The following is a 26,854-nucleotide window of genomic DNA, read 5'->3' on the forward strand; positions in this document are numbered from 1 at the left end:
CACGAATTAAGTACATATATTACTGATAAAAGGTATATGATATGCATGTTTTTGGAAAGCTGGTGAAAAATCAATAACTTTTCATTTAGAAATCGCGTAATTTTGATGAACGAATCAAAAGATATGGTCAACTGAATTATGATTGACGTTAATTGGAATTGCTTTTGAATCTGCAATTAATATTTAAACAACTTGTTTGTAAGATTGATAAATTGGATTTTTGAATATTACCAACCGAGTAAATGAATCCTTATATAAGGTACGTCTCGTTTTGTTGAACTATTGTCAAAATTGACCTTTTGAAACAACTTTGGATAACTTTTGCATGTCGATCTCGAGCATTAGGATTGTGATACACTATGACCAGACCTAGCTTGTTAAACATTTATTGACCAACATATGTTCTCTAGGTTGAGATCTACGGTTATTTGGGTATTCCGAGTTTCGGTCACATTTCGGTGAACAACTTTATGTGCTGCTAAGGTGAGTTTCATTTGCTCCCTTTTTAATTGCTTTTGCAATCTATATTTTTGGGCTGAGAATACATGCACTTTAATTTAAACGCAATGGATACAAGTACATACTAAATTCTACACCGAGTTTGAACCGAAAATCCCTTAGCTTTGCTAACTAGTAACTGCCGGTTATAAGAACTGGTGGGTGCGAGTAGTTATATATGGATCCATAGGGCTTGATATCCCCGTCCGAGCTAGAGCGCTAGCCTTTTAACGGACGTATGCTATTTGAGAAGCGTACACGTTGGTTTGCGTGTATTATTAAGATGATTATACAAAGGGTACAAATTATATATACGTTAAGTTTAGTTACCAAGGTGCTCAATTACGTAGAATCTTTTGATAAACGTTTCTGGATGAAACAACTGAAATCTTGTGATCCACCTTTATATACAGATTATACGATACATTAAAACTATGAACTTACCAACCTTTGTGTTGACACTTGTTAGCATGTTTATTCTCAGGTTCCCTAGAAGTCTTCCGCTGTTTGCTTATATGTTAGACAAGCTTTGTGCATGGAGTCATACATGCTTTATTCAAGAAAACGTTGCATTCACAAAACCATCATCATGTATCTATTTTGACTGCATTGTCAACGGAAGTATTATTGTAAACTATTATTTACGGTAATTGTCTATATGTAGAAATCATCAGATGTCGAAAACCTTGGATTTAAATATTCATTATGGTATACCTTTTCCAAAGAATTCAATGTTTATAAAACGTATCATATAGAGGTCAAATACCTCGCAATGAAATCGATGAATGATGTATTCGTCCATATGGATTTGGAGCGATCGTCACACAAACCCTAACCTAAATCATGTGTTCTCGATCTCGTTTTTAAATGGAATTCGTGGCTTGTGATTTCAGTAACATCATAAGGTATTTAACAAGTGATTTCAAGTGTTAAATCAATCTAAATTTTAGTTTTTGACTTTTTGTATTAAAGTGGATTTTTGAATCAAATCTTGTATTTGAAGTGTTGTTTATGCCAAATTGAAGTTAGTAAACGTTTGTATATGAGTTATGTATGTTTCCTAAGTGATTTTTAGAGTCAAAACAGTACAAAAAAGAGATTTGGGGCTCAAAATGACGAAAACAGCGACCTGGTACTGATGAACAGCTCCCGTACGGTTTGCAGGATGCACCCGTACGGGTACGGGGTGTATCCGTGCCATTTTGGGTGCAACCGTACGGTTACAGGCAAGGTTGAAAAATTCGTTATTCGGGGATTAATCGGTCGTGACTTTAAAATGATTAATCAGTAACTCGGGGATTAATCAGGGATTAATTGGATTTTACTTTATGCATTTAAATATTAAATTTCATAAACTATATGTGTAAATATAGAAAAAAACCACAAATATAAAAATAAACTTTAACATAATTGACTAAAATTATTAATTTTGCTCAAAAACTATAAAGTTCTAGTTTAAATTAATGTTAAAATGTTAACCATTTTTTACTTTGACCGATTTTGATTACCAAATACGATTTTGACCGATAAATTGACGTTGACCGTTTAATTAAACGGATTATTGGAAATCGGAATGGATTGCTCTTAAAAATGATTAATCGGAGATTAATCGACGAGTAATCAGGTTTTTTACAACGCTGCACTTACAGGTGCTCCCGCGCGGTTGCAGGTGCTCCCGCGCGGTTGCAGTATGTCAGCTTTTTGGATAACTTGTTTTGGTCGTAACTTTCCAACCGTAACTCCGTTTTTGATAAATAAACTACCGTTGGAAACATATTGAGGTCTACTTTCTAATGGTAAAGTTTTAAAACACTGAATCAAAGTTTAATTTGGATCAAAATGATGGAATAACATTTATGCCTCGTTTTATACGCGTGTAATAGTTGCAGCTGAATGGGGAACCATGTAAACTTGTCATATATGGATATATTAGGCTATATGATGTTGTTTAGAGTATGAATTGATGATATTATTGATTGGATATGTGCTAACTTGAGATATGATATTCTCAGGTAATAATGGAACGGAGAAGACTCAGGGATATAAGACAACTGAATACTTGTACTTCCAGGTGAGTGGGATTATCTTTATAGATTTGATTATATAGTGACAAGTATAGTGATATGTGCCATGCTTATAATTAGACCGCGTAATGAGTCTGTGACTAGTATCGTGGCTATATGTGATTATGTGCACACCAGTGAACGTCGATGGTGAATTCCGACGTAAGAGGTCAATGCTATTTACCTTGTGTATTTAGGGTGATAGTATTGGGTCCAAGTGTTACTGATTGGTGATATAGTATGAATGACGAGTGCGTCACGTCTGGAAGACTATACCAGTGACTCAGTAGTGTAGACTATCGGTATATTCTAGCTTGATCAGCTATGGGTTGTCGGTCCTCTTGTGTATGGCTTTAAGTGATTAGTGATTAGTGCCTTTAAGCTGTGCTTGATGCTTGTACTGATGTCCACCTAGATATTACCATTCACTTAGCGTTATGCTAATTCTCCCACAGTGTTTTTTCCTGCAGGTATAGATTAGCAGCTTTTGGTGGGTTTTGAAAGGCAAGTGAAGATGTTTGACACAGTGTATAACTCTGATGTTTTGTAATAAACAATATGGTTAAATGGTTTGTATTAATCACGTAACACCTGTGATTTTGTGTAATCATATAAGTATGTACTAATATATGATATGTAAATTAATAAGTCTTCCGTTGTGAGTGTCTTTAAAAAAATGTGTATATAAAAAGTACGGTGTTACATTGTCCTTTCGTTAGTTGGCGCAAATAGCGCGCTTTATCACTTGTTAGCAAAATAGATTTGTCTCGAGGGTCACGTGCTAGCCACGTGTGATGCGAATGGATCACCATGTGCATTTATGTGCATCATTAAGCCCTTTTATATACATGTAACTGTAATTGTTAAATTAAATTATTACCTATAAATTGATGGAATCGATGTCGGAGTACTGAAGCCAAACAAAGAGTATTTGAGAAGAGTATTGAATTACGGAGTATTCGACATTGATTATGTATTTTCCTTTTTAATTTTTCAAATTATTAATTAATAAATGAACCTATGTATGTAAAATGTTCCTAGGTATGAAATATTTAGATATATTTTTTGGGCCCTTATAGATATTGGGTCTTGTGCTACCGCATACCTTGCACGCCCCAATATCCAACTCTGTGTCGGATAACATATAACAACAACAGTAACAAAATTCCACGAGTGTGATGTATGAAAAGATGATATGTAAACATCCATTCTTTTACCATAGAATACAATACAGGGAGTTCAAGACTAAAGAAAGTCATATGCATCCAATAAAATAATTATTCGTAATAGTAAATCCATAACAGTTGCAATAGATAAACAATAACAATTGAGTAGCATTGTGATATAAATTTTGAAACTTTTACATAACTATCAATAATGATGCTCATGTCGTTAAACATTAGAGAATGAGTATTACCTCTGGAAGACCAATGCTTATGAACTAATTTCTTCATGTGGATGAGTTTGAGTTCTTGATTATGATGGGGAATGGTTAATTGGGAGTTGAAATTTGTAATCTGAAATTTAAAATAAGAGAGAAATAGATGTCAACAATGAGAGCGTGAATAGTTGGGAAGATATAATTAAAATACTACAAACAAATTTTGCGTGTATTGAAAAATAAGCGATGTGATAACCTAAAAATAATACATTTTTTAAATATTTACCAATCTATTACTCTGTAGTAATTATCTTAAATAATACTCCTTATTGTATTAAATTTAAAAAATTTACTTATTTCCCTTACATTACTAAATGGGATGGGGATTTTCGTTATCCGCGGGCTAAAAATGGCCAAGACAACATTGGAAAAAAAAAAAAAAAAAAAAAAAACAAATTCACCCCAAACTTAACCAAATGTACAAATTCCACCCAAAAATAGAGGGTAAAACATAAAATCATTACTTTGTTAGAAAAACATAATACAAACTTCACTCAAATTTTTAGCGGGCTCTACCTTCTCGCTCGACGCGAGTTAAATTTCTCTGACATCACCGTCCAAGTGAAAATAATTTTACGAATACATCTCAACTAACTATATGCGAAACAAACACTTTCTTTAAAATGTTAAATATTTCGGGCTATCTTTCATATATGTATATACACGTATAATAAACAACACAAACTAACTACATCATATCGATGGTTATGTCCCCCTTTTTAAGCGAATTTTCCGGCGTTAAAAAAGCACATCCATTAGGTATACTAGGTACTAATTACGTGTATCCAAACACACCCACATAAATGCGTCATTAATTCTATAAATATATAACGCGTAGTTAAATATGAATATGCAACCCGAAAGGTCCATCGCATTCCGCCGACCAATCTTACTAGTTTATAACATTTTAGTAGATATGACATCATTAAAAATACCATAAGAAGCCAATCAAGCCATGTCAGCATTGAACATATATAAGGAGAAGACTCATGTTGTCATCCTTATTGTTCTTAATTTTTGGATTACAATTAGTATACTAGTAAAATGACCCGTGGAATCACGGATTTGTTTAAACGAAACAGTTTAATGATATGTTTTAGGTATTAAGTGAACGTAAATGATAAAGTTATTTAGTTTAATGACATGTGGAACTACATAATCCGACTAAGAAACTGTCAGCTGAATATTTTGTCAAACACCTAAAATGCATATTAAACAATCCACATCCAATCATAATAGATAATATTGGTTGTCATTTTATTTTAAAATTGTAAATTAAAATATAAATTTAGAATTAGTTTCCTTCTGCCTAGTTTTTATACCTTCTCGTAATCAATTCAAAATAATTAATTAAAATAATTAAAATTTATTTAATTTTAATAATTAAAATAATTTTTAATAAGATTTAATTATAATAATTAATTAATAAGATTTAATTTTAATTCAAAATTATTTAGATTAATGACATCACCACCAATTATGCTTATGCTTAGTCTTTTTTCTTTTTCTTTTTAATTTTTTCTTAACAAAGGAATTAACCTAATAATAACATCATAATTATAGAATTTTAATATTAACTATAGATAGATAGATATAGATAGATAAGGTAATTAGAGAATATGTATGATATGAGATTTAAGTTCTAGTCTTCCAGATTTTTTCGTTATAAAAGAATAGAATAAGCAATTATTGGTGTTATTAGGATAATCTTTATTTAGCGTAATCATTTTAAACAGCGTACCTTTTAGAAATTTCTCAAGGGTATCTTGTGTGCCTCCTTATCCTTCTCATCATCTTGATACGTACCATCATCCTACATTAACCTCGTCAAGTAAGACTTTGCTATAAAACATTGCGTGTAATTACTAAAAAGAACTAAACATTTTATCAAAAGAACATTTCATTGAAAAAGAGCGTTTCTTATGTTTATCGTAACTTAGTTTATAGAGGCCATAAAGTAATAATTTTTCATTTATAACCCTCGATTATTACATATATTAACATATAACCTTTGTGTTAGTTTCAAACTAACAAATAAAGCTTATTGTATTATATTTTAAATGTAACCTAGATGACTGTGGACGTGACCGAGAAAGAGGTCGGGGGTCCAGGAAAACTTGAGATGGTATTGCACGTGTCAATGGGAGTAGCGTGGAAAAAACTGATTAAGGGGTAATTGTTGAATATAATTGGTTAATTGTGTCTCACATTGGAAAATGAAAGAAACAAATGAATGTATATAAGCTTAACTATCAGAACCACCTCGATCACCAATTGGTTTTTGAGTACTAAGGGACTCGTGGACTTATATGATATAGTTCTGGCTTTTCGGCTCGCTAATATACTATCTCAAAGTGTTTCTTGTGTTCTTCTTTTGACTAGTCTTGTCCAATAAGCTTAAAGAGGTGTTTATAAAATTATGAACGGTAAGCTTTATACTTGTCACTTATATAGAGAGCAAAAGTCATGTTTTACCTTTTGCTTCATTCTGTAGATTACACGATTACGACGAAGATGAAACAATAAACAACAAAAACACACGAATGCTGAAGAAAATATATCAAGACGGTGAAACTCAAGTTACAACCCTAAAAACAAGACCTCGAACCCGTCAATGACTTGATCATGACCAATGAATCCCGACCACAACCTAGTCGTGACTCAATTTCTCGGTCTCGTTCTTGGCAACGACTGAAACGCTCGCTCAAACCATTAAAGACACAACAAACCATTAACTACTCAACCAAGGCGTTACCGATTTGGCACCTCGCTCACAGCAAAACGACTTAAAAATGGATGGGCATGTCCGAATGCGTTTATCATGAGTACATGAGATAAGACCAAATGACTATGAATCGAGGATTTTTCTTCTCCATACACTCGAAAAATCATTTTTCACACTTACAGTTTCTCTAGCTTTAGTTTACTAGTTAGTTAATTGTAATTACCGGTGGTATTCTGAGACTTTATATGTATGCAGGCAGGCAGACACCCTTTTGAACCATAACATCATGTTTTTATACCTTTTCTATCTATGACGTATTAAATATTTTCTAAACATGGCTTGAATTTATCTTTTTTTTTTTAATTAATATATCTGCTACTATTGGCTTGTTAGGTTAAATCGAAGTTTAGATTAGCGTAATTACGTAATAAATTGTAGAGTTGTTCTACTTACGACTTAATTAGTAACTAATGAATTTACCTACAGCCGTTCAAAAAAAAAAAAAAAAAACTAATGAATTTACAAACTAGATCTCACGATACACCTTTCCAAACTAATAAAATTGAACTTTGTTAATGTTGGAAAAATTGGTCAAAAACAAGTGTGTTTTCACCAACTTTGAACACAAATGATTATATGATCGAGTAATATATATTGATAACCATTTAGTGGATTTTGTAGTCCCTCACGAGGGCTTTACAACGAACAAAAGTGTGTCCAAAACGAATTAAAGGTGAATGAGATATCGAATATCAAAGTTGTTTGTTTGGTGCAAACTCTAGAAAATTTTGATGTTTGTCCTACATCGGAAGTGGGAGCAAACATAAGTTGTTGATTTCCACTATAAATAAAGGCATTTGGCCTTTGTAGATAGATACACCAAAAACTAATAGCAAAAACACAATTAGTTTTTCCCTCTCAACCGCAACAAGATCTTTCCGTCCCGGTTACCTTTCAGGCAAGTGTTCAAGTCCGGTAGTATGTTGCTTCGGACCAGTGTACCCTAGGAACAGACGAAGAATCTGTTTAAGGGAATTGTGTCAAACACAAGCCCGGTTCAACCTTTAAATCGGTTAGATCGTTTTAATATTCCGTTCTTATTCAGATTATTTATTATACATGTTTATGATCTGATTAGCTTGTTTGAGTAATCTCTTATAATTTTATTTACTCGTTTCACTTTCGTATACTTATTTTCTACAGTTAATTCATACTCTTACAATACCTAATTAATTATTTATGCATGAAGATTCGTTGATCTCGGCAGGACGATGTTCTTTAGACTGAGATACGTCCTAGGTACCGATCATGGGATTAAAGTTAGGCTAAATTCGGAGAACGAGAACTTAGATCCATTAGTGATGGGCATGGCGGATGTTAATGTATCCGTGGTATCCGCCCCACCTGAATTTAACGGGAAAAAAATTACACTCAAAAAAAATTTTACCAAAAAATAAGGTTTTTTAATGTTTACCCATGCTGACTTTGAAAAATTTATTAAATTTTTACCCTCGCTCCATCTGCATCCGGGTTCAAGTTCCGCCACTGGTGATGAACAAACACCAAAAAATGCAGCTAAAGAAACTAGCTATGTTGAGAGATCAAGCTTACGACATTCGTAACACTACAAGAAAACAACTGTTCATGTCTTTCACATCAACTCACAATTTATGATATTTTCTGGTGAAACTCGAAGCTTCAGAATGAAAAATTAAGGTTAATAGTCATCATCTTAAACTATCCATTAAGGATTTTACTATTGATGAGGAAGTCTTCTTATTTGAGCCATCTTGATCTTCAACTAGGTAACAAGGGTCAAGCTAGTGGCACTCCAATGCTTATCTTGGTTGGATAGTTGCGGTCACAATTCTAAAGACAAGGAGGTGCTGTATATCATTTGCGTTGTGGTCTTATGGCGTGTTTGGTGTTTGAGGATTAGTGTTGTGTTCGATTCGAGTCCTATGAGAAAAGACGTAATTTTTGATTCTATTCGTTCTTTTACTTTCTTTTGGTTAAGTCATAGAGGTAGAAGGTCGATTAGATGGATGGATTGGTTATGTAGCCCATTGTAATTTGTATCTTTTTCCCTCTTCTAGCGCCTTGCTAGAGAGGTTGTTTTATTATATTCTTTCTGTTTTTGTTGGTCAAAAAAAAAAGAATTTTGCTTCTTAGCTACTTCTCATATACAATTTGTTAATTTGTCATTCCTATACTGAAATGTTGACTAGCGCTTGAGTCTTTCGCCAAATAGCAAAAAGAGGCAATGGACCTTTTTCAAAAAATACCATTTTCACAAACGCCTTCATTGCCTTCTAAGAGCACGAGGTGTCCGTGTCCATATCAAGATCGAAAATGGACCTTGAAAATGTTTAAAGTGAAGTATCGTTCGATGTCATTGGTTCAAAGTCTTGGTGAGAGAAAATATGACGTAGACCAAAAAAAAATAGAATAATTAAAAAAGAAAAAAAAATAGTTGAAACCATCATCGGGAGTGTGACGGTGGCCAACCGACGCCGAGATCGACTAAGACCGATGGTGAGCCGGTATCCATTTTAGAGGTGAAGTCGAATGAGACGGTGGAATCGACTATGGGTACCGCATGCTCTAAGCTTTTATATGTTATCTTATTACCGTTACTTTGTCTTCATGTGTTCTATTTCAGGAAGAGTACCATAAGCGCGATACCCGCGAGTACTTTAGGGAAAAGTAAGAGTCACTTATGATATGGATGATGGTGATATATGTTAGGAATATTAGTGAGCCCCAACAATAACTTGATAACCTCAAGTTATCAACCCATGAACAACAATAAGATAATCTAAGTGAACAAAGATAATAAATTACAAGAACGTAGTAACACAAAAATATAACGTGGTTATATCCAATACTGCTATTTGGTTTAATCCACAGCCAACGAAAGAGAAATTCTCATTAAAATTCGTAGGTGATAGGAATACAAGAAGTTAGGAGTTTAATTTATAGGGGTACATAAAATAAGAAACAAATTCGCCTGACTTGCTGACCAAGACAAAATGTCACATTTTGTGAGATTTGGTCAACAAACGTGACCCTTGTTCCACAAACAGCCCAAAGTGCTTCGATTAAAAATGTCACGTTTTGACACACCATGTCACCAACCGTGACAACATGTCACAAAACATGACATGCTACTTTTTTAACGTTTTCCTATCTACAACCTCGACAATCTCACACTTAGAGATTTTGAACAAAACCCACCTTCTACCCTTACTTCTAGTCATACTTCCCACAGAAACATTCGATATGCTGATTAGGTATCCTTTTGATGTTGTCGGATGAGCCACCTGAAACACGCCGCACTTCCACATCGCTAACCTACACGGGAAGGAAGTCTTTCGACATCAAAAATACCGCTGAGCAATAATCCGATTTATGCTACTAGCTCGAGACCAATAATCTCTCTTTGGATACGGCACCTATCACTTTAGTTTAGGAGATAAGGGTAATTTGAGCCCGACCCAACCCAATCATCCCCATTGCCTAAACAATTAATCCGTACAATACACCATTCACCCGATTTAGTTTTTCAACAAATAATAACCCCGCTGGTAGAACAAACACATGGACAACTCCGTCAAGGCAGTCGTGTGAGAACGCAATCACACCCTTGATCTACCACATTATCTCCTTTGATTTCACCATTGGAACACCGACCACCTACGTGCGCGCGACTTTTGACAAACCGGATTTTTCTACCCGAGTCAACTTCCACTGCACAAATGTATTATTAACCGTGACTCCTAGAAAAATTTCTTGTTCATCTTCGTCGGTCAGTCGTAACAAAGTTGCCATTGGAGATGATCCACTTAAAGTAACGAAGACTCTAGTGTAACTGATTCATCCTGAATCTCCACTAATTTCGACTCCCCTTGAGCTCTCACTCGAACAAGATCCCTCAACAATACTAGAAAGCATTACCTTGCTAGAATTTTCAGCACCTACAATTCCACCAAGCCATTCCTTGTAAGGAATATCAACCATATACATGGTTCCCCTCTTGTACCCACGAGCAATTACAAGACCACCTTTAAACATCGTCTACCGTTGATCCCCAAATATAACATAAAACCTATCATCATCTAATTGTCCAACCGAGATCAATCTACTAGTGAGCTTGGGGATGAACCTCACGTTCATCAAGATCCAAGCATAATATAAGTGTCTAATAACAAGGTCACCAATACCTGCAACATCAAGTGTTTTCTCATCCACAACTCGAACTCTACTGGAATACGATTTGAAAGAAAATATCTCCTTCATGTACGGGGTAGCATGATACGAGACACCCAAATCTAAAACTCAAGATTCGTCAAGAACCTCCTCTTGGAACATCAACGCATCCTCGATCTCCGTAGTCATTGCGCTCCCACCCGACTTTAAACTCGGGCACTTTGATGTATAGTGACCAACTTGTTGATAATTCCAACACACCAAGTTGTACTCTTTCATTGACTTCTTGATGTAGCTCTCCCACGACTAAGACATAAAGCCGAACCCGAATTCTCACCCGAATTTTTCATCCTAATTCCTTCCCTTAGAATTAAATCCCGGATTCTTTCAAAAGTAAGCTTAGCAGTTCCAGATGAACCACTAACTGATGTCACAGTGCCAGACTAACTATCGCCAAAAGAAGATAGAAAAAACAACGCCTCTAGCTCACCTCGAATTTAATATCAACCGATTTCAACCGAATCAAATTCAAATCAAATTCATTCACATAATCCGCCACTGAGGAACCCTTCATCATCCTAGCATTCACCAATTTCTGTATCAAGAAAACCTTGTTCAAAGAGGATGACTTTTCATACATGTTAGATAAAGCTGCAAGCAATCCCGCTATTGTGGTTTCACCCAAAATGTTGTAAGAAACATTCTTGGCTAGAGAAAGTTGAGCAACTCCTAGAGCTTTCCTATCCAACAAGTCCCACTCCCTTTGATCCATTACTTCCGATTTAACACCCGTTAATGGTTGATAAAGCTTGTTTTGATATAGAGGGTCTTAAATTTGCATCTTTTAAAAGCAAAAATCAGTCCCATCAACACGATCAATCTTCACATCACTCTTTTTCGCCATTGTTCTCGAAAAAACTCGTAACCTGAGCTCTTGATACCGCTTGTTAGGATATTAGTGAGCCCCAACAAAAACTTGATAACCCCAAGTTATCAACCCATGAACAATAAACAGATAATCTAAGTGAACAAAGAAAATAAATTGCAAAACATAAATAACACGAGAATATAACATGGTTATATCTAATATTGCTGTTGATTTAATCCACGACCAACCAAAGAGAAATTATCATTAAAATTCGTAGCTGATAGGGATACAAGAAGCTAGGGTTTAATTTATAGGGGTACATAAAATAAAAACCAAATTCATCTGACTTGCTGATCAAGACAAAATGTCACATTTAGTGACCCTTGTTACACAAGACAAAAACGTGACCCTTGTTACACAAACAGCCCAAAGTTCTTAGATTAACAATGTCACCTTTTTACATACCATGTCATCAACGGTGGCAACATGTCACTAAACGTGACATGCTACTTTTCTGACGTATTCCCCTTTTGTTCAATATCTGCACCCTCAACAATATATTTCCTGGACACAGACCTCATCGATGATCCATATAGTATTGTCAGCTTTTGATACTAAGTAAACATAGAATTGATATTTGATATTAGGTACTAAAAGACCTAGTATTTTGGAGCTCAAAATGCAGATATTTGCAAATGAATATGAAAGCTTAATATTGGATTTGAAGAATAGCGTTTTTCAGAAATTATTGGAAAAGGGGGTTTCTATACCATCTACCTAGAAGATGTCGGTTATGGATCATGGCTCAATTTGGATAGGAAGGGCCCTTGTACACGGATGCTCACCATACTCATTTCTTAACCAAGATAGTTTTGGGTAAGCGAGAAAATTCCCTATGAATGAGCAAACTAGCTCCTCCGTAAAGGATAAAATCTCGAGTCCCGCCGGTTGTTGAAACGACGCAAGCCGGCCCGAGTCTCGAATAAGAAAGATTAAGGGCCCAAAAGTCTAAATAGCCTTTTGGGCCCTTAATAGCCTTTTCTATTTTAGTTGGGAAAGCACGGCGAAGTCCATCCGAACTGTCCAATGAAGAATAAGAGGAGAGCAAAGCGCCAATGGCGCGCGAAGCACATGCGGAACAGGCACGGAGAAAAGGAAGTTTGGAGGAGAAGCAGCCGAGCTCATTTCCTTCGCTTCCTGTGCCCAAAGCAGTGCAGTCTTTCCTGGCGAAATCAAGGATTTGGGGCTTCTTGCTACACTATTTCACTATAAAAATAATTTTTAATCATATATATAAATAAAAAGATAAATCCATCTATCCTATCTGATGTCTATTTTGATATTGAAAAAAGAATCTATTTTATTCAACGTTTGATTCAAAGAATTGTGCTTAGCCCTCCGCCGCTCATGAAAGGGCTCTACTGCAATGGATGATAAAGGGTCCGTAGTACTCGAAGCACTTGAGTGATCCAGTAGCCGGGAAGTGGAGCTTAGCCCCGATTAAATAGTTGATGATTTCTTGATGGTTGACTGCTATATCTTAATTAAAGAATCGACTGGTCACTCATGCTTGAAAGGAAAAGAAGTTGTGAAGCCATTGAATCTGTTAGAGGAAGGCTAGAAGAGAGTAGCTCATGCCCGCCAAAGTCCGATCGTAGAATAGAAGAGTATGTTAAAACGTTAGAGACTCAACAAGCCGTTACTGACTCATTCAAAGCGTTAAATGTTTGTGCAAACGGTTTTGCACTTCACTCACAACAAAACGGCTCGTGCTTAAAAAACAAATAGGCGTGTTAGAATTCGATAATGGTGAGTATTTGAGAGAAGACCATATGACTATAAATAGAGGATTCACCTATGCACATTTTGAAAATTGCATTTCAGATATACAATGTCTCTCACTAGTTTATCTCTCTAGCTTTAGTTTAGTAGTTAATTGTAATGAACGGAGGTATTTCGAGACCCTGTACGCAAACAGACTTTTGTACCACAACATCGCTTGTTATACCTTATCTATTTGTGTATTTAATATTTTATATGGATGTATTGCATTTATCTTTCTTATCAGACGATATGTATGTTGGTATGGTCATGCTAGGTTAAATCTCTGCATGTTTGCTATGATAGAAGTTTAGTCTAGCATAATTATGTAACATTTTGTAAATTCCCCTTCTTTTGCCTTAATTAGTACCTACTGAATTTACGAATCAGATCTCTCGATTTAGCTTTCCATCTCGTGTTGTGATTAAGATTTCCATCACTATTATTAGTTTTTAACGAAATACATATTAAAGTTTGGTATAGAAGTCAAATTTAATATAGTATATAAGGATATAAAAACTTACTTGAAACTTCAATGCCTTCTTGAGTTCTGATAAAACTATTCGGGTCGTCGGGCGCATCTCTCTATCGGCATTTAAGCACCGGTAGACAATGTTTATGAATGTAGTCAATGATCTAGGCACGATTTCTTCACTTATAGCTTTAGCAACTACCTCATTTTGTTTCTCGCTTTCAAATTTGTGTTTGATGAAAATGAGTAGTGATTGTCTTTCATCCTTAGGGAGTGTATATGTTTCTTTACCGGATAATACCTCAAGTAAAGCCACACCTAATGAATAAACATCAGATTTTACTGTTAAAATACCAGACTTTAAGTACATCGGATCCACGTAGTCCATTGTGCCGCAAGGATGATCGATGTCGTAGTTTGTTTCCTCATTCATCGTACTCCTCAAAGAAAGTCCAAAATCCGCAACTTTCGCCTTCCAATCATCAAACAATAAGATGTTAGCAGTTTTGATGTCCCTGTGTATCACCACTGCTTGTCCTCCTTGTGCTTGAATACCTTCATGAAGGAAATTCAGCCCCGTTACAACATCAATGCATATTTTAAGTCTATTTCTCCATGTAAGAGTAGCATTATTCAAATGCTTGTCGAGACTCCCTTTCGATGCATGCTCATACACAATGAGTTTTTCATGAGTTTCATTGCTATATCCAATAAGACCGATAATATTTTCATGCTTAAACTCATTAAGAATTTGTAGCTCATTGTAATATTGTTTCTCCCCTTGACCTTGACTTTTATCTAGCTTCTTTACTACAATGGTAGAGTTGATTCCTTCGGCAAGTTTTCCTTTGTATACTCGTCCGAAACCTCCTACTCCAATGCAATTCGTACGATCAAAATCATGGGTGGCCAATTTAATGTCATTAAACGACATTCTTAAGGGGTCCTTGTGGTTTTCCTGTGAATATCAAATGGATAATATAAATTATAAAACTTAACATTAATTCTGTTGAAGTAGATAGAAATTCTATAATTTGGCGAGTTTCATCCAGTTATGATGTCTACTCAATCAAGAAAATAAAATTACGTTCATTAACAAATTAGAAATTAGAAACTAATTTAAACATACCTACATGTATATTTGAGTTCACAAACTTAATCATATATACTAGTACTATTACTCAAAAACCGCATGACTGAACCAAGTGTACGACACTAATTGTTTAATTCAAAAAATTTGGTATGTCTTAAAGAAACCAGTTTCATATTTGCTGTTCGACGGTGGTGTACATTTGGAAATTTCCAAATTATGAAACTAATTAATAAATTCAAATCAAAGATAGTAAGATACAACTTTCGATTGTGTAACAACTTATGCAACTATGTTACGTCAAAGTGTTGGTTCATTGGTGGTAATCTAACTTTCCATAAGGGAGGTCGGGGTTCGATCTCCGTGAGCTGCTAAATATTTTTCTTGAAGTTACCACCCATTTCATGGGCCTCGGAGGTCTCGAACGTCTTGCGTATAAATTTACCGTGGGGATTTCCTCCTGAAGGGCGGTAGGACGTCAAGGCGTTGGTTCACCGATCCCTATTCTTCTTTTTCTTATTATCTCATCCTTTTTCATTTCTTTTTAAAATATAAATATAATATAATATAATAATGTGCCGTCAATTACTGTTATCTATTTTTATTTTAGTTTGTAATATTTAAGGTATAATAATAATCGGCGTGGGGATTGACCGCCTAGCTTGATTAGGTTCTAAACCCCGGAAAAAGAGAATATAGTCAAAACTCTTGTTTGCAGCGTGCACTACAACAAATTTGCTAATTAACCACGCATAAATTTACACTTTTAAAAAATGTGTAGCCTCGGAGGTCTCGAACGTCTTGCGTATAAATTTACCGTGGGGATTTCCTCCTGAAGGGCGGTAGGACGTCAAGGCGTTGGTTCACCGATCCCTATTCTTCTTTTTCTTATTATCTCATCCTTTTTCATTTCTTTTTAAAATATAAATATAATATAATAATGTGCCGTCAATTACTGTTATCTATTTTTATTTTAGTTTGTAATATTTAAGGTATAATAATAATCGGCGTGGGGATTGACCGCCTAGCTTGATTAGGTTCTAAACCCCTGAAAAAGAGAATATAGTCAAAACTCTTGTTTGCAGCGCGCACTACAACAAATTTGCTAATTAACCACGCATAAATTTACACACTTTTAAAAAATGTGTACTTTTTTGTTAAATTCCTTGCACTTGTAAATGTATGTAAATGTATTACATTTATAAGTGTAGAATATCATTATAGTTTCACACATAAAAGTGCGGGGGAAAAAGTTCACACTAATTTGTGTGTATAATTATAAATATAACTACACTTAAGAGTGTTAAATTAATTTTGTCGCACTAGATTTGTTCACGCTTCCCCTTGTGTGAAGAAATGAGATGTAACAAATTTTACTCACATTTTTAAATGCGATTAAATTTGTGTTTGTACACACTGATAAGTGTGAACAAACTTTTCCTACAATTTTAAGTGTGAAATTTGAATAACATTCAACATTTATAAATGTAACAAACTTATACATATTTAAAAGTGTGAGGAATTTGACAAAAAACTCACACTTTCTTACAAGTGTGTAAAAACATGCGTGAAGAATTGATAAATTTGTTGTAGTGGCGTTGAAGAATATTGTTATTGTGGACAGAAATTGCATACTAAAGTGGTACTTGGTCCTTAGGTACAAGCCACGGCGTAAAGAAAGAAAAAAAAACGCTACGGAAAAGGAGAAGTCATCAAGACATACGCAACCAAATTAGCGAATATCGGTCTATTCAACGCAACAAATCAAGAAATATATATATATATATATATATATATATATATATATATATATATATATATATATATATATATATATATATATATATATATATATATATATATATATATATATATATATTATGTTTTTTATTATTTATTTGATATTTGTGTTTTTTCCGGTCCGAACTTTCAAGATTTCGTCATTCAGACTGCGGGGGAGTGCTAGATGGATTAAATAGGTCGGCTCAAGTTCGATTGTGGACTTGAGTCCGTTATGTTTTTTAGAATTATGTCCTTTATAAATAGGGCTAATATTATCAATAATAGAAACGGGGTTTCATTTTGTAACATTTGTAACAGTAAATCCATTGAAAACATTCTTTAATGCTCCGCAAGTGTGACATTTTATGATAATAACTATGAGTAATATATTGCCGTCATCATTTATTTTTCTTTCTTTTAGAATTGCAACCCTATAGATTATCTCATATAACCATTTGAGGAGTGTTGTCATTTTCCTCTTATCTCATTTTTATTTTTTATATGATCTTATACACGTGTTTCAATTATAGTTAAGATTTTTTATTCACACCTCCTTTATAATTACTTCTTGTGATTACAGAAACCAATACTTCTTGTATAATCAATCAACTCAAGGATTACCAACGGGAATAAGATAAACGAAAGAGAATAAAAAATAATATTATTTTAAAAGATTGACTTACGTGAAAAGATAATGCTTTGTGAAGTTCCTTGATGATGACTTTAATTTCTGGACGTTGGTTCTGAGATTCCGCCAAACACTTACGTGTAATATTGATAAACGTATCCAATGAATCTTCGTTGGGCCCTTTCTTTAAAAATAAGTTGTTTCTACAATTTTCTTCTTTAATACTAGTAGCTAACTTTTTCTTTATTGTTCCATCGTCTAACCATCGTCGCGCCAAATATATCGTTCCTTCGCCATTGTCTTTTACTTCAGAAATAGGCATGCCACACAAGGTTTCAAACATAACAACTCCAAAACTAAATACATCTGATTCTATCTTTAGTTTACCGGTCTTAATATATTCTGGATCCATGTAACCTGCCTTCCGAATATCCCCATTGAGTTGGAGAGAATCATCATTTTGATTTAAATGGATTATTACTGACTTTTCAAATCCGCCAATCCTTGCCCCGCAATCACCATGCACCTCAATCTTCGAAGCATTCAAGTCACCATGAATTACCATCATTTGGTCCTCCATCCCATTGTGAAGATAATCTAGTCCATATGCAACATCAATGCAGATTTTCAAACGTTTTTCCCACGTAAGATTAGCATCATTTAACATATTATATAGGTCCTTGCCAGAAACATACTTATAACAAAGCATTATTTTATCACCATTATGATAAAATCCGAGAAAAGATTCTATATTGGGATGCTTACAACTCTCGAGTATTTCTATTTCACTAAGGAACACATCTTCCTCATATACAACCAATTTGGCCCTTACAATGTCGCGTCTCTTAGGTAGTTCATCCTTACCCTTCTGTTCCACAAAAGAAACGTATTCTTTGTCATAATATTCAATTTCTTGTATGAATTTAAATTGGTAATTTTCCTTATACGACCGTGCGTAGGCCGCAATGGGCGAGGGCGGTTGTGAGTGAATGTCCGTAAGTTCGATCCTCAAATGTTCCCACTTCTTTACCTTTACCTGTAGCATTATAAGATATATATATATATATATATATATATATATATATATATATATATATATATATATATATATACACATATATGTATACATATATATATATATGTATACATATATATATATGTGTATATGTATACATATATATATATATATGTGTATATATACATATATATATATATATATATATATATATATATATACATATATATATATATATATATATATATATATATATATTTATTGTTAAAGCCAATAATATGTGATGTGCATTGCTATTGATTAGGGGTGTTCAAAACCGGATATCCGAAAATTCGGATATCCGAAAATTCGGATAGTAAATTTGGTCATCCAATATCCGAATCCGAAATTTCGGATATCCGAAAATCGGATATCCGAAATTTCGGATTCGGATACCGGAACTCAAATGAAAATTAAAAAGATCATGAGTTCCAGACTTTGTCATTCGCATTTTTTTAAAGATATATTAAAAGATAAATAAATGCAATGTTATTAATAACAATCATAATCATAATACGGAGTACTCATGGTTATATGCACATGGACCTCATTTAGTAAAAGCATTTCAATTGATAAAATAAAAAAAAAGTTCCAAGTTAATTTTAAAGACCCAAACAAATGAAGATATACTAATATGTTATAGTAAGACACTTGCTCCAATTATCACTGTAGATTTCAAATCTTCGTTAATGAGTGCAAGGTTAATTACATGTTTGAAAATCGATAAATCTCATTAGAGTCTTTGATATTTTGCTTGAGATATACTCCATCTCTGTATGTTAGCAGAAAAATTTCAGATGAAGAATGAAGGAAGATTGAAGATGAGATGAAGAGGATAGAGAGAGGCGCATAATACATTTTTAGATCTAGGGATTTTGTAACGCTATCTGCTATTGTTATACCTTGAAATTGGAAATCTGGAATTAAATGGTTTACTTTTTACGGCCCATAACCCATAACCCACTAGACCACTAATTGAACTATAAATAAAAAAAACATATATATCAATAACGAGTGTATTTATTCGGATATCGGATTATCCGAAAAATTTTAAAAATCGATCCGATATCCGAAAATCCGGATATCCGATTTTCGGATATAGAAAATCCGGATATCCGAATTTTCGGATATTTTCGGATCGGGTTTTCGGATAATTCGGATTGCGGATTCGGATACGGATATTATGAACGCCCCTACTATTGATAGGTGATGGATGTTGATGGTATATACATATCAATACCAATATACCATCACCACTACTAGTTTGTAACCTTTTCCCACACTTTACACCACCTATTGTTACATACACATGTAACTAACTCATAAGAATGGGCCAATAGCTTAGTGGTGAATGACTCACTCTCCCTTAGGGGAGGTGAGGGTTCGATTCCCACTAGGTGAGGATTTTCCAAATAATTGGATCAAAAAGCATTATTACCGGGCCCAAATGATCCCTTGGTCCCACACATGCGAAGATTGAAACAATGACAATGCAGGTTCGTTTATCGGGTCTGGCATGCTGTGGGGAAATGGGAGATGGTGTTTCGCCAGGCTCCAGTGGGCTACCGGAGACCGCTGGATGGATTGACAAAGTCAACACAGGGCTAACATGTCCCTGCCGATACACATGTTTTTGAAACAATGTAACTAAACTCATCTTAACCATTAACACATTGTAACAATTAATTACAAGCAATAAAAATTCTGATTCTGTTTTAGATCTTCATCTTCATCATAACAGCAACACAATAGATACATACATACAGATAACACATTCATACATATACATACAAACACATACACTGATATGGAGTATATTCAATTCGAGCATCTACAACACGAATTGACCGCTTTCCATATTAATCATATATATATATATATATATATATATATATATATATATACACACACACACACGGAGATGATTCAGACACTAAATACTTTTTTAGATAAAGGGGAGACGTTAATATTCATCACGGTGAATATTAATTTTATCAATAGAATTGTTATAAAGTAAAACTAGTTTATAAGCAGCGATTTCGCGGGTCTATAACACGAGTTAATATTATATTGAATATATTTTTAGAAGAAACGTACATGAATAAAAGTGCATATGAAGATTAAATCAAACGATGTTATGCACTCACGTAATTATATACGAGTATGATATAAAAATGACATGTTAAAACATAAAACCCTCATACTTTTGACGAGGTTACCAAATACTAATACATAACATCGTAAGTAAAGTAGTCTTTTATAACTTAAGAATCAATTATAAGGTGATATCGATTATGTATAGAGTTTGCACTCGTGTGACACGATTCGCTTTTTCCAACGACCCGCGCCTACACTAAATTTTCTTTACCCATCGAGGTCCGTGTACTCGTTAGCGGGTTAATTGTTTTCGATAATGACCATCGCCCGCGTATATCAACGATCCGCGAGATATATATAACATACAATGTGTAATTATTTTAATAATTATAATAAATAATTAAATATAACTAGATAATTAAAATTTGTATTTTCGGGTTCTATAATGTGTAATTACATATAAATAGGGTTAGAAAGTATACATGATGTGTTTGCTTATACATGTAATCCGGGAATACAAACTACCTATTAATCATAAAAATATACAATACAACTGATAAAAATAATAAGATAACATCAAAAACAAAGAAATTGGGCTCTAGTTATTGAGTCAACAGCAAGCGTCGATTTATTGGCGACTTGACTGACTCTTAGAGCCTAAATTAAATTTCAGGCAGGATTTAAAACCCATGGAAATTTGATTTTACCATTTTCATGGCGTCTCAATTTTATTTTTTATTTTATTTTATTTTTTAAAAAACTTTTTCATACTTATTGGCCGGAGGTCCACTCGGAAGCAATCTCTCTATCCGTCGAATAGAGAGAGGGATGATTTTCTCTACTTTTGAGAGTGTTTTCATTCTAGGTGGAGAAATGACTTGACTTTATTCTCGGATAGGGAAAGGATTGTCTACATCTCACCTCTCCCATACACCACTTATCTGGTGTTGATTTTGTTGTTGTTGTTGTTGTTGTATCAAAAACAAAGAAATATATGCACATGATTTTACTTTACAATTATAATAAATAATTATATGTATTTAACTATAAGTAATCAGGCTAACGTCTATATCCGCTGGTTGTACAAACGGATATTCTGATCCACGAGTTGAATTTTAATCCTGGTATTATATATCCGTTATCCACATACAACCCATCAACTAATAAAAATCTTTATCCGACCATAATCAAATATAAATTTTTTTAATAACAAATATATTAATATTGATCATGAATTTAATTAATTAGTAATAAAGAGAATAATTGATTAAATACGTAAATACTGTTATCATAATACTCAGATTATTGTTATCATACTATTTCGACTTTGACAAATGGATTGGATACGAATATTGTTAACAGATTATATACGTAGTATTAAATCTATTAACTTAATTTATATTAAAATATAATATTAATTAAAATGGATAAGGTATAAGTTATAATTTATAGGAATTATAGGCAAATTAATTATTTTAAGGGTATTTTTGATATATCAATTGTAAATTTTTTATTATTGCACTATAAGTCCAAAATTTTTAAATCAATGGCTAGATTATAGAAGTGTTGATTGTGATTTACCTAATCCAATGGTTAAAAATTAATCCTAAATTAAATTATTGTTGTATTAAGTTTTTGTTATAATATATAGTAGAGATAGAGATACAGATAGAGATACAGATTTAAACAATGTTGATCAAACGTCGGGTGATGATCTGAATTAACCCTTTAACAAAATCTCCTTAAATTTTCTCGCATGCCAAGTACGTGAGGGTAGAAATGTCCTCCTCTTTTAATTAACCCTTTAACATAACCTTTTTCACATAAATCTTAGAACTAAACTATACCCTAAACACATTTTCTATAAAATTACCTCTACCTTTGTGTAAGATATTTAAAACATTCCAGTAAAATATTAACATCATATGTATCTTCAAATCAAAACGACAAATAAAATCAAAATTAGACTGTAAAGTGTATCAAAACCTAATTACAATTGAGGTGGTGGTGCATTTTAAGCTAATAACTACCGGATATAACAAAGAAGAGATGCAGGTTGCTGGTCACAGTAAGTAATTTTTTTAGGTTTGAGGTTGTTTGCTGGAATTTGTAGAGGGCCGGACAAGGCAGCTGATCGGAATGTTCATGGATGTTGTGCATGTTAGTGTTAGGTAAACTAACATTATCCACTAGGCTTGTTTAACTTAAAACTCTATATATTGTTCCATGTTTTTAACTTAAAACTAACCCATATTTAGTATAAGCTATGTGAAGATATTAATTTTGACCCATATACACGAGATTAAGGTTTTATGATTTTTTTTTTTTTTTGTGTGTGTGGAATGTGAATAAAAGGACTTCATATAAGTGTGTCTGTGTGTGTGTTTTATTTGATTTTATAAGTATTATTAAATCTCCACGTAATAGTCCTTTAAGCATATTATTTGGACCCAAATTGAACTTCCTAACTGGAATTGTAATTAGTGATGATTTCTTAACTTAGATTGTTAATTAGTGATGATTTCTTAATTTTGGTTGTTAATTAGTTTTTATTTCTTCACTTCGGTTGTTAGTTAATATGACCCAGTTGAATTAAAATTTCTTGGATTTCAATTCCATGGCAATTTTATGTCTAAAGACATGAAGATGAATGATGCGTGTATGTTTATTTTATCAGGTAGATGCAGAAGTATTGTTTATGTTCAATACAAGAAAAGATACAAGAAAAGTAATGTAGTTTCTATTAAAAAAAAGCCTCACGTGTTTAGTAACATTGTAAATTTTTGCTTCGTGGTTATTTCGATTTTGATTCTTTTGTTTGCTGTAACTTGTTTATAAAGCTTTCAGGTTATAGAATATGAAGATATGAAGATGGATATTGCAAGGTACCACAATTTGAAGTTAGAAAGGTTAAAATTCTTTCATAATCTGTATATTTTATCTTTTTAGAAGTGATCTTCCGCATTAGCTTAGAATGAGTGCTTCAATATGTTTAGCACAACTTATAAGATGGTGCATCATATTTAGAACCATTTCCTTTTTTGTGACTATTTCACATGTCAATCTAAACCCGGTTAATAAGTATTTAAAAGTTGCAGTTTTAAGTTGACTTTTAGTTGCACTTGATAATCACATACATATAATGTAGTTTTTTCTTTGTTACATTATCAAAGTCGATTTTTAATAGGAAAGATGCATTGTTACAGAGTATTATTTACATTTTAATAGTTCAATTCGACTTGAACATGTTTTGATGCTTTATTGTACTACAATAGAATTTTAATGGATAACATTTATTGAGTTTGAAGTGATAATATATTTCTTAGTCCTTTTTTAGTTAAATATTGTGTATGTCTTTTATCACAACCCGTGAATTCACGGGTCATTAGACTAAGTATCTATAGATCATGAATATTAATCCAATGTGGCAGCTCCTAATACATCTTATTTTTGGGGTTTTGGATCGCTGTGTTAGAAAGGATCAACAAAGGATCAATTTTCTTTTTAGGTATATGAATTATTAAACAAAATTATTATCTACTCATGATGATACTGAGTTACCCAGAAAATGTGAAGGCAAGCTGATGAAACCAAAAACGTCTCGCGTTCTTGATGAATCGACTATATATGGTAATTTGAATTTAGGGTTTACAGAGAGGGGTGAAAATTACTCCAAAGTTTCCTTATGAGAACACATCCGAAAAAGTAAAAAATTTAAAAAAAAATTAGTTGCAACTTGCAAGATAACAAGTCAGTTGAATAACATACTTTATGTTAACTGTAGAAATCATCGCATCAGTGTTCCATCGAATTGATCGGTGGTTTCTAAAAATGTTGTCAGGTATGTTTAATTGATTTGATTTCGCTTTTTACACAAAGTATCATTTATGTTTTTTGACTTCATGTTTAAATCGTTTCGTTTTTTTTTTATTCATATCGTCTTGGCATCATGCAGGTGTCAACTAAGTAATAAAAGTATCCATCAGTTCTGATATTTTTTAGGGACAAATGCATTTATTTACAGTTTGTCATTACATATTAGTAGGTAATTAATCTTGTAGGTGTTTATGTATCTTTCATAATCTTTTGTAATCTCTTTATAGAAACTGTTATATCACCTCAGAGAAATAAAGGTGATGCAGCATCATCTCTCAAGTCTTCTGTAAATGAGAATATGGATTTGCAGAAATCTATTGTTCAATAATCATCAGTCCAAAAAGGTTAAACTTTTTATATTGTGTTTTTTTCAATGAATGTTTAGTATAGATTTCAAGTCACAGGTGCTAATTTTAATCTTTTTAATTACTCCTTTAGTAAATGTTGTAATAGGTTCTAAAAAAGTAGGTGATGATTTAGTACTATCCGTTAACCGCTCTGCGCCTACTACGAGAGCTGAAAAAAGTTTACTAAAAGAGATATTGCGATAGGTAGGTATTAATATATTAATATTTGAGGCTATCTTAAGTTATGATATTGTTAGGGTCTTTTATTTCTATTATGATGTTATCTTGCTTAATTACATGTATTTCTATATAATCATTCAGCTAAGTGTGTATGTGTGTATTAATATAATCATTCAGCTAAGGGTGTATTGTGTATTAAATTATACTAAGAGAGACTACCTTCCATCTTTAATAGAATTGTGGATGTGGATGCTTATGTACACTAACTTCCATCTTTAAAAACATGACTTTTAGTTAAAACATGCGTCGGTTCACTGGAGATTAGACTAAGATCATAAATATTAAGATACTGTGCTTTAAAAAGTCCACGATGTATATGACTTTTTTGTTTTGTTTCAAAAAACATGTACTGTTATTGTACTTGCAAATTTTTAATGATAATTAATTAATTAAAGGTAATGAGTACATTTGGCATCTAGGTTGGGTGTGTTAAGGTTTGGTTGGTCCTAGTAGTTTGGTTTTGATCTTAATTAATTAAACATCCAGGTTGGTTTGTTGTTTGTCGATATCCAATATTTGGGTTAATTACTATTATTTCTTAGGTGTCAATTATGACCCACTTCTCTACAAACGTCAACCTATTTCTAGATAATGGGTTGGCATAAATACTTCCATTTAGATGTATTTTGTTGTTAGATTAGGTCTCCTAAAATGTGTCTAGGTTCCCTTACAAGTCCCACTCGAAGTAATTAATGTTTTGCTTTATTTTATTAGATATGGATATATTATAGATACTTGGATGCACATAACACAATTATCTTATTTGGTTTGATGAAAGTAAGTGTTGTAATTGGGTATTTTTAATTTATACAACTAATCATTGAGTTTGGCTTATGTTACCTTTTGGTTGAATAATTTTATGCAGGAGCTACGAACAGGGAAATGGTTTTAGCGGCACTGCTTAGAGCTACCATAATACCATAATATGGTTCTTTTGGTTTCTGTTTTTTGATCATAGCAAAATGGAGTCAACAAAGATGCCAATGGTGTGTTTGATTTCCATACTGGTGTTGCGTCTGGTGTGCTGATTGTGCGTGTTTTTAACACTTTTTCATCCTCTCAAAACGGGTTTAGTATAGCAGGTAACATGTCATTCTATATGATATTCATGAATTGGTCAGTGGTTTCTAAGCTCATGTATCATTGCGTGAAAAAATGCCTCCAAATATGCTAAAGATGTATGTTATACAAGTGAGTAGTACTAAAGTAGTTGATTTGAATCAACAGATATATGATAATCATTCGAATCCTTTGTTCCTTTTTAGGTTGTTGCAATAGCATATGCTATAATGACAACACATTAAGTAAAATTGGCCTCGAAAATGAGGCCCTAATTTTGTTTTGCATGTTTTATCTATCGAACATATTCGTATATGTTCACAACCGAAAACCAAGAAATAGCACTTGATTTAGAACATGAAAAGAGCTAGATTCCTCATGTGAATTTTTGTCTCGGTTTAATGGCAGCTACAGATCTTAGCACTTGATTTAGAACATGAAAAAGGCTTGATTCCTCATGTGAATTTGAAATGTTTATCCCGAAAAATCGTCGCTGATGCATTAATATCAGGTAATTTGACTTGGATAATTGTGCTTAACACGATGTGTAAGGTTAGTCTACATAGTATTAAAAATATGCAGGG

At 33.2% G+C, this 26,854-nt stretch overlaps 1 protein-coding gene across 3 annotated transcripts in view; it reads right to left on the reverse strand.

Annotated features, from left to right (window-relative positions):
- Positions 1-3,800: 3,800 nt before the first annotated feature.
- The window catches only part of LOC139877661 (PTI1-like tyrosine-protein kinase 2), a 37,764-nt gene continuing 14,710 nt past the window's right edge, over positions 3,801-26,854 (reverse strand). For 2 of the 3 annotated variants that reach the window (XM_071865094.1, XM_071865093.1), the window contains 5 exons: positions 18,293-18,633; positions 17,653-18,194; positions 14,150-15,055; positions 5,744-5,815; positions 3,801-4,078 (listed from right to left, as the gene is read on the reverse strand). In XM_071865094.1, the coding sequence (XP_071721195.1) occupies positions 5,747-5,815; positions 14,150-15,055; positions 17,653-18,177 (1,500 nt within the window). In that variant the 5' untranslated portion in view covers positions 18,178-18,194; positions 18,293-18,633 and the 3' untranslated portion in view covers positions 3,801-4,078; positions 5,744-5,746. Of the gene's footprint in view, positions 4,079-5,743; positions 5,816-14,149; positions 15,056-17,652; positions 18,634-26,854 lie in introns of those variants that run through there. The other variant, XM_071865091.1, reaches the window with a different exon arrangement.

This window comes from Rutidosis leptorrhynchoides, chromosome 11, assembly GCF_046630445.1.
Source record: "Rutidosis leptorrhynchoides isolate AG116_Rl617_1_P2 chromosome 11, CSIRO_AGI_Rlap_v1, whole genome shotgun sequence".
In the NCBI taxonomy this organism is placed as follows: Eukaryota; Viridiplantae; Streptophyta; class Magnoliopsida; order Asterales; family Asteraceae; genus Rutidosis; species Rutidosis leptorrhynchoides.